Source organism: Phoca vitulina, unplaced genomic scaffold (assembly GCF_004348235.1).
Source record: "Phoca vitulina isolate PV1807 unplaced genomic scaffold, GSC_HSeal_1.0 scaffold3, whole genome shotgun sequence".
Taxonomy (NCBI): domain Eukaryota; kingdom Metazoa; phylum Chordata; class Mammalia; order Carnivora; family Phocidae; genus Phoca; species Phoca vitulina.
Genome location: NW_022589706.1, coordinates 84,522,423 through 84,532,500, shown reverse-complemented (window position 1 = coordinate 84,532,500; position 10,078 = coordinate 84,522,423). Strand labels below are relative to the sequence as shown.

Below are 10,078 nucleotides of genomic sequence, written 5' to 3'. Positions count from 1 at the left end.
GAGCTAGAGTGTATTATGCTAAGTGAAATAAGTCAGTCAGAGAAAGACATATGCCATATGATTTCATTCATATGTGGAATTTAAGAAACAAAACAGATGAACACAGGGGAAGGGAAAAAAAAAAGAGAAGGAGACAAACCATAAGAGACTCTTAAATATAGCGAACAAACTGAGGGTTGCTGGAGGGAGGTGGGTGGGGGATGGGCTAAATGGATGATGGGGATTACGGAGGGCACTTGTGATGAGCACTAGGTGTTGTATGTGATGAATCACTAAATTCTACTTCTGAAACCAATATTATATTATATATTAACTAACTAGAATTTAAATAAAAATTTGAAAAAAAAAGGAACTTGAACTAAAAACTTGATTTTATAAAAGTAAAAAAAAGGAGAAAAAGAAAAAGAAAAAATATGCATATAAACGGACTCACACAGTTCAAACCCACTATTGTTCAAGGGTTAACTCTATCTACTATGTCCAGGTGTTACACAAGAAACTTTACACATTCGTACCATATAATTCTCACAAGATTCTTAGCACAGAATTATCTCTAGTAGGGATGACAAGGCTCAGAAAAGTTCAGGGACTTGCCCCATCACACAGCTACCAGAGAGACTAGAATTCAAATTTTGTTCTGCTTGGCTCTCAAACCCTATTTTTTCCACTATAGTTGTTCTAATATAATGTGACAGATCCAGGGCTAGAATTGAGTTCTTTTTCACTGTCAAGTTTGTTTGCACTATGCCTCTCAGATCATTTTCCAATTTCTATTCAGCACAGTTTAGAATGCTAGCTGGCATTCTTTACCTAGTGGGAGACAGATACCTTAACTTCTGAAGAGTTTGGGTCATCAATGACCTCCTCACCCTTTTTTTTTTTTTTAAAGATTTTATTTATTTATTTGATAGAGAGAGACACAGCGAGAGAGGGAACACAAGCAGGGGGGATGGGAGAGGGAGAAGCAGGCTTCCTGCCGAGCAGGGAGCCTGATGCAGGGCTTGATCCCAGGACCCTGGGATCATGACCTGAGCCAAAGGCAGACGCTTAACGACTGAGCCACCCAGGTGCCCCCTCACCCTTTTTTTAAACAAGTTCCTGTAATATTACATTAACTTCTAGAATTGAACATAGAAATATTAAGAGGCACTCTGGAAAATCCTAAAGGTCCCAGATATAGTCCTCCCTGCCCCATTATATAGCAGCAAATTTGTTCCTCATCACAGTCAGAATCGGTCCCCTTCTGGCTGTTGGTATAAGAAGCCAAAATGGCCAGATGGTAGTCCTAACTTTCAATTCAGTGGGGACATTATTGTGTCCCCCCCCGTATCTTGCCTTTGGGAACGAAGACCCCAAAATTCTGTGAATAGGCTAAGAGGCAATGCGCTCACTTCCAATCTCGATTCTCAGAGCTGTGTGTTCTGGCTATGAGAGAAAAATCTGGGTTGCAGACGTAAAGCATACACTACGTCTTGTGCGACAGTACACCGGCAGTCCCTGTAACTGAGTCTTTGGTAGGGCATTCCACTTTTCTATCAGGCCAACTGCTCTCTGAGGCGACAGGTCGTGGAAGACCAGTGAATTCTCGTTGCCATACTTCTTTTGCCATGGGATGGGTTATCTGATCAGAGGCAATGCTGTGGAGGTCCCATGGTAATGATGAAGGCACTCCGTAAGCCCACAGACGGTGGTGTAGACAGAAACACTGCAAGCAGGGCAGGCAAAGCCATACTCAGGGTATGTATCTATTCTATCGATGACAAATTACTCCATGACGGAAAGGTCCAGTGTCACCATCTTGCTAGTGGCTGGTGGCTTTGTTTCCCAAGAAATGATGCCACACTGAGAAATCAAAGTAGGTCTCAGCTGAAAACAGGTTAGGAATACAGTAGTGGTAGCCATTTATTTAGCCCACGCGTTGCTTCTGTTCTCACAGGTAGGGCAACTTTGCACATGGGCCACTGAGCCAAATACTGGGGTGGCTAAGGAAAAGGCTGACATTCACAGACGGGTCGCTTTGTTCACCTGATTGAGGGGGACAATTTTTGCTGCAGATGCCCTTTGGCGTACATTCATAGGGGATGGATACAAATATCCTCTCACTCTGTGTGAAGTCTATCCACATACCTGTTCTCCAAACCTATTTGTCATCAATTTCCAACCTTGTTCCTTCCAAGTCCCTTACCATTTAACTAGCCAATAGCTACTGCCTGGGAAGCTGTCTAGACCTACATCTCTTGGCCATCTCAGTGTAGACAAATGCACAGCTTGAAATCTGCCCACAAAGAGGATTTCCCTTTACCACTAGACGAGCACTATAGCTGTCCAGTTGGGGCCAGGTTCTGATTTTTTTTCTTCCTTGGTTAACCGGCCCTGCGGCCGTAGCTGGGAAGTGAGGGCCAGCCGCAATGCCGCAGGACCAGCCGCCCTGAGTCTGAGCCCCCTGCGCACGCCACCTACCAGCACCAGCGGAGCCTGCTGCCTTACACACGCTCTGCCTTTAACAGCAGACTGCAGCCGGCCACGCCAGCCTTGCTGCCCAGTTCACCCTGGTTGGCTGGGATCACAGGGGCACTGGGTCTCTGGCAGTAGACAGCCCGGCAGCAATCTAGGAGCTGTTCTCAAAAAGAAAAAAAAAATTTGTTTTGCGGAAGATACAGCTGCTCCCAAGCCCTCGAGAGGTAATTCCCCACTGAGCCTGCGCATGGCATCTGTATTCGCCGTAGACACTCCAGTGGGCTCTGCAGGTCCATCCAGCTGAAGCGGCAGAGCGGCTTGCACGGCGGCCTGCGTCGGCGTGGAGCCGTCTCCTGCTCTGACTGCGGACACTCGGCCTTACCAGTTACTTGGTAAATGGGTCAGAGCAGCGCCCTGAAGTGTAGGTTATATGTCGCTTCCAAGAGCCCCCCAACACCTCAAGTGTTGTACATGGTGTTGTGGAAGGTGACACTTGTCTTCCGTTTTGGAGGGAATCTGGCAACAAGCTCCAGCCCACTGAGGCTCCGGAAACCTCAGAGGTGGAGCCCTCCTGAATTGTCATGGGGCTTGCACCCTCCTCCTGGCACGACGCCCACTCTCTCTCGCAGACTTGCCTTCCGTTTCTACCTAGCATTGGATAGTAGGTTTCCTCTTTCTCCCAGACACTTGTTTCTTTACTTTTGTTTCCAGGTTTTCAACTCATTTCATCTCCAAGGTGGAATCATTTAACATTGATTCCATACTTACCGCATGCCTACGATGTGCCAGGCCTGGAGGGGGTGGGTGGGCGCTCAGACGACACAGCTGCCTTCGTTTAAGGGGGGACGTCGAGGACAACACGGTATGACGGGGCCTATGACAGAGACAGCAGAACGAGGGCTGGGGACTCACGGGGCGGGGATCTAAACTAGGTGGGGGAGTGATCAGGAAAGGCGGCCAGGAGGTAGCCATCTTCAGGCTGAGTTCTGACAGATGAGTGGGGCTCCGTGAGTAAAGCCAGGACGGGGTCAGGGGGTTTTCCAAGTTAGGGGAGCAGCATGTGCAAAGCCTGGACGTGAACATCAAGGGCAGCTCCTATGATGTACCATCAGTCTTCTTTCCCTTTCAGAGTTCTCCTGGTTCCCACCCATTCTCCAGTCCAATTTTGTTCCCATTCCTTCCCTGAGGATGACCCAAAAGTTGCCGTTAAGTTCTACAAAGACAATTTAGCTTCACTACATTTTGGGGAAAAACACCCTTTCAGACCCCTTATTGCTTGGGGACACAACACAGACCTCTGGATCCTAGTTATTAAAGAACGCCGCTTCAAGCTTTGACCCATCTTGCTTCACAACTTATTCCTTCATTTCTGCCTGTTATTTCTCGACTCAGCAAATAATTACTTATCAGTTTCTGATAATTAATAGGAGATAGTCTAGGGGCACAGTATCTTCAAACTACTCAACTTTCAATAGGTAACAGGCATTTCCTATTGTTCCTATGCAAGTCACAGGACGTAAGTCCCGAAGGAGCAAGAGATTTGGAAAGAAACTGGAATATAGAAAAAAAATGCCATAAAAAAACGGAAGTGGCTTTCCAAGCTGGTACGTTCTATGGCTTTCTCATGGGTCATTGTGAAATGACTCCATTGTAAGAAAGGCAAATCAGTTTTCCAGTCATTTAATTAGATAAATGTGTTCCTGTTACATAGCCTGTCCTGGGATAAGGACTCAGGGTCATGTGAGGTGGGATAAGCACTAAAAAACCAAGATACAATTGTGCCTTAAAGTAACTTTCTATGTAATAAAGAATTGAGAGGATTTCATATTATTTCTTTCTAAAGAAAAGATAAGCTTAAGCATGTGATTTAATATTATAAAGCCACAGGCTATTAATTTTAAAAGAACCTATTATATTGCGCTTACTCTCCTTCCATTTACCAATTATTTAAATTAGCACATATATACTAGCCGTATCATCAATAAAGTGTTGCAAGCTAGGTAGAGGTTATACATATTTCTGTCTTAGCAATGACAGTATAATCATTTTATGTCTATTGTGTACCAAAAATATACTTAAAAATGTAGCTATAGAAAACTAGAAAATCAGAGTGTAAAAATAAATAGACAGACATCACTACACACTCAAATTTATCAACAACCTACATGGCTACCAAACTAAAATAAAGGTATATGAAAAGCAAAAATAGCAGCAAAAACCATGAACATCTCCCAACAGTGATGATACACTCGTAAGGAAATGCCTGAGTCCTGGTTGGAGGGTGGTTTCTGATAGTTGTCAGACAGGCTCTCTGTGGCGCAGTATCTCCACTTTGGGGAGTTTTTGCAAAATTATGAACCTTGCATGGGAACCAAGTTTCTTAGGAGAGCAGTAGAGTCTCAAGTAACTCTAATAACATTGGTTTATTCACAAATGAGTGAATACAAATTTTAGCAATCTTTAACAACTTAGTGGTTACTAATAAGTAATGCTTTTTTGGCCTCCAGATGGACATGAAAATCTACGTTAACTATGCATTGTTTACTAATGGAAACTAAAGAAATGGCTTTCACTTTTGGATTAGCTCGTGACCTATCAGAAGGGAATGAATTAATAGCTTCTGTGTCCCCAAGTCACAGGATATTCCTCCCGCAAGCCGTGCACACATACCCTTCCTGCCCACTGGTTTTATGTCAAGTGCCGTGTCTCGTAGGTATTATAAGGCAGAAGTGAAGAGGAGACCCAATTTTCTGGTTGATACAGATTCGATCTCTGAATTCAGAGCTAAAAAATGAGTGAATCATAAGAATTCAGAGCTAAAAAATGAGTGAATCATAAAATACCTACCTACCACTTTTATTTTTCAGGAGGTCTCTGTCTCATATGGCAAAGCTTAAGTGCTTTTTTCCTCCCTTGAACTCTTCTTTCACTTATCAGTGATTCCATTTAGATAGTATCTGCAGTGTTGTTTTCAGCTTTGTTAGTTTTCTTTTTTTTTCTTTTTTTGGCTTTGAAAGCATTTTTAATGTCTTCAAAAGTTAATTTGAATAGAGGACTCACGGCTTTCTTAGTATTACATGTTGCTAATCAATACATACATGTCATAGCCTCATGAGTTGATCACAATAAATTCCTATCCACAAACAGCTTTCAAAGAGTTTTTTGCACACACATATACACTAATATATAAATAAAAAATAAAATCCTTTCCCACTGATTTGTGGACTACACTTGATTTGTTCAATAGAAGTACTCCATAAAAGTAGCATGTAAACAACAACTCTATAAATTAAATTGTATGTTCCTATTCAACAATGGTTTTAATCGGGGATTAGGAAATTTTTCGTATCACCTGGGATACTCTTTTAAAATACATCTCTCGGGGCGCCTGGGTGGCTCAGTCGGTTAAGCGTCTGCCTTCGGCTCAGGTCATGATCCCAGGGTCCCGGGATGGAGCCCCACATCAGGCTTCTTGCTCAGCGGGAAGCCTGCTTCTCCCTCTCCCATTCCCCCTGCTTGTGTTCCCTCTCTTGCTGTGTCTCTGTCAAATAAATGAATAAAATCTTTAAAATTAAAAAAAAAAAATACATCTCTCCAGTCAACCTCCTACCCAGGTGGTGAATATGATTTGAGGCAGAATAGATGTATATATCGAAAAAGCTCTCCCAGGAAATTCTCTTTCCATTCCCACTACAAAAGTAAGAACCTCTGACTTTAATGACAGCTTCAATCAAAAGGAGCTCACAGAACTCCTGGGAAGCACGCCCGTTCCTATCATCAGCCCCTGCTTCACAAAACAAGTGGCCAGAGACTCATCCCGTGAGGAGGTAAAGAGAACTGATTTTCCATCTCCCATGAGGATTAACCCATCATGTCTCTATTCCTGTCGATGTCACTCTCTACACTTCTAACAAACTTGGCTGGGTTCTGAGAACATGACTTCCTTACAAACCTTTCAAGAGGCGTCTGTTTCTCCAACCAGGTAGGCACCCCTCAGCTCCTCATTTGTGGACATCCAGATTATCCTTTCTCCTTGCCTACCCCAGGTCCTCTGAGCTCATGCCATTATGCCAGACAATATCCTCTGTTCCCTTATTTACAGTCCCCATCTCTCTACAACTACTCTTGTCATTTTTCTTGGAAATTTTATTTTTATTTTAAAAAATTTTATTTATTTATTTATTTGACAGAGAGAGAGACACAGCAAGAGAGGGAACACAAGGAGAGGGAGTGGGAGAGGGAGAAGCACATTCCCCACCGAGCAGGGAGCCCTATGCAGGGCTTGATCCCAGGACCCTGGGATCACGACCTGAGCCGAAGGCAGACGTGCTTAACCATTGAGCCACCCAGGCGCCCCCTGGAAATTCTAATAGTCAAATGAATGGTCCATCTAAAACCCTGGATTCAAGTTTCGACCTCCTTACCTCCTGTGATCTTTTACACCACCTCAATCACCCACTCCCACAGACAGACCCTACGTCTTGCCATTATCAAAATCTAAACTTCCTTCAAATCTCAATTTCAAGCATCCCATACACTGACACCACTTCTTATCTTTCCAGCTCATTCCTTCTGGTGTCCATATTCTAACAGCCCTTTGACCTCAACAGGACCTACAAACTACTAAGCCCACTTCCTTTTCTCTATCCATCCCCCATTTGTGTGCTTTTCCTTTAAATGAGTCCCTCCCTTGTATGCGTCCTCAATTCCCTGGTACCAACCCTGCTGAGATCCAACCATCCCCACCACGCAGTTGAACGTAGCTAGAGGAAAGAGGCACAGCTAAGCTAAATGGTTTCACTTAAAGTTCATGACTCATATCCTAAGATGGGTCCTCAGTGCTGCCTGACAATCCCACTACTTGCCACTAGTCAATTCAATCGCTCACTCCCCTGGGCAACTATTTTTGAAACCTCTTCTACTTTTCCCCTTTCTCAGCTGGTAACACTGCCGCTTTTTGTACAGAGAAAACGAGCAATCTGAAGGTAATTTCCACATTCGCCTACCACTTCGATGCCTCTTCTTCCAGATACCCATGTGGGTTTACGTCTCTGCTCAGCTGTCACCTTTCCAGAAGGGCCTTCCCTAGTTACTATAAAAAATGGCACTCCTGATTCCCTTATCCAGCTTTATTTTTCTTTGTAGCAGTCATTACTCCTGACATATACTGTCTTTTCCGCAGCCCTCCACCCCATTACTCAAAACTGTAAGCTCTATGAAAGTTTTGTGCCTAGAACAAAGTCTGACAAGTATTAAGTGCCTACAAATATTTATTGAATGAAAAAAAAAATATCCAGACAAAAGATTTTTGTCTTTCTTAAGATAGAAACATGATACTTTTTGTTATAAAAATTACAGTATTTAGTTGTCCTTAAGAGTACTGTAGTTCTTCCTAGTGTTCAGTAAGTCCGCTCTTGCTGGAGGCAGCGTGGTGTAGAGACAAGTACAGTCCTGGGGGTGAGGGTGGGATGGGAGGAGGTGGTGGGTGGGGAGAACATCTGGCTTTTACTATTAGCTCTGTCATTAATTCGTAATGTCATTTAGGGCAAGTCATTTCACCTCTCATTTCCATCAGGGAATGTGAGAGAGTACTTTTATTTTTATCTAAAGAAAAGAGAGCCACCAAACACAAAACCAGTAAAAAAAAAAATCACTCACTACACACACCAAGAACCTTTTTCCTTTCAAAGTTAATTGATGGGACTTCTGTAGGTATAAAACAGAATTCCACTCCACAATCTAACAGATCATTAATAGTTTTTATAGTAAATATGCTGTTAGCAAATAAGAGATTTTTTCATTAGAATAAAATCACTCTCAAAATTCAAGATGGTAATCTTAACAGTCAATTAAATAGAATAGTCACATATGTCATGAAAATTTTCTTGCTATGAATGTACAGAAAAAAATGCCTAATTTAACTGAGAAAGACAAATTAAGATTATACCTAGTCAATACTCATATGTATTTTAAAAGTGACACTGGTTTTTTAGAATACAAACAGAACGAGTACTTGGTAATGTCCACAAACTAATAAAAACGAATGGATTCAAATACTACTAAATTCAAGTAGTAAACTCAATATGTGAAAGTAACACCAACCCTCCCCACACAGAAAAAAACACCAAATATTGTCAAGCAAAATATTTTTAATTAGTAGGCTGATCATAAATAAATCCACATAAAAGATTTAACAGAATTACAAAGAGTTTTGTATTTCTTTTGTGGACTCAATTCATAATGCGCATTAGTCAACCTCATTCTCTAACTGTGACAAAAAGGGTTGTCATCCAACAATGCAGCACAGTTTAAGCAATTCATATTTTGTAGTTACATTTTTACATTTTCTTTACAAATGTAACATTTATGTACATTATATATATTTTTTTCTATAGTTCATGTACTGAAATGCTACTGTTTTTACAGGGAAAATATTGAATTCATGAATACAAATCATTCCTTGTTAAAAAGTAATTCATATAAACAAGTAACACGGTACCACTGCCTTTCGGCATCTCTTGTCAGAGTTCAAGTCCAGAAATGTTATATTAATTATCAGAAAAAGGGACTGATCTAATCTGACATTATGACATATCATTCCACAGAGCTACACAAATGTGCTGGCTTGCAACGGACAGAGCACTGTACTGCTGCGCTACTGGAAATGTGTAGAAACCAACTCAAAAGAGCCTCGGTGAAAGAGCATCATCACTACCGTTAATTCAGGCTGAAGAAAATCTGTCCGGTTCCTTCTTCCCCTTTACCTTCTGCCAAAGCCTCAGGGTGCTATGCTATGCATTGTGTCTTGTAACAGCAAATGCCTTCATTTCAAATATCCTATGTGCTTCTCTGACAGATGATGCTTTACCTAGGCTATGGGTCTTTTTCTTCTTATTCAAACTTTATTCTACTTCACTTACAAATCTGCTGCTGAATGTGAAGCAAAAATTCATAATAAGAGAATGCGGCTTCTGTTCGGTCTTCAATCAAATGTTGAAAAAATTCCGTTTTGGCAGGACTCTCATCTCTGAAATAGAAAAAAAGGGTATTTATCTAAAAATGCATGTTATTATAAAGAGTAATTATACATTAAAAAAACTACTAATACGTGGGGGCTTTAGGAAAATGGAACATGGGATATTAATCAATTAACAGCATTCTTCTATTAGAATACATTTTTATAATATTATTTAAAGTTTGCTCTGAAGACAAGCAATTTCACACAGACTGCACAGGATAAAACAATTTCATAATTAAGTTACAGAAGTACTTACTTTACCACGTGAAGAACTGGGCTTAATGGTCTGTTGTCTCTAAGCCAAGTTATAAAGGATCTCGCCCTTTCTGATGAAAGTGTATCTAGCTCTGGAAGATGTGTCTGGTAAAAGTAATATAATCCGGAAATTACTTCCTTTCTCACACACTGTAGCAATATTAGAACTAAATCATGATTCATTTCCGCTAAACCAACTGCCAGCACTCTATTCCCAGACCTAAAGCAGCAACCAAATGGGTGAAATTTAAATTGTTCACAAATCTGTTTATATTTTTCCGGATAAGTTAATAAAACATGTTTTATTCATTCATTCATTCATTCAATTTTAGAGAAAGAGTGTGTGTA

At 41.4% G+C, this 10,078-nt stretch overlaps 1 protein-coding gene across 4 annotated transcripts in view; it reads right to left on the bottom strand.

The window, feature by feature from the left end:
• Positions 1-8,594: 8,594 nt before the first annotated feature.
• Positions 8,595-10,078, bottom strand: part of SEC24B (SEC24 homolog B, COPII coat complex component) — an 87,701-nt gene continuing 86,217 nt past the window's right edge. For all 4 annotated transcript variants that reach the window (XM_032400985.1, XM_032400986.1, XM_032400987.1 and 1 more), the window contains 2 exons: positions 9,732-9,835; positions 8,595-9,484 (listed from right to left, as the gene is read on the bottom strand). In XM_032400985.1, coding sequence (XP_032256876.1) covers positions 9,370-9,484; positions 9,732-9,835 — 219 coding nt within the window. In that variant the 3' untranslated portion in view covers positions 8,595-9,369. The remainder of the gene's footprint in view (positions 9,485-9,731; positions 9,836-10,078) is intronic.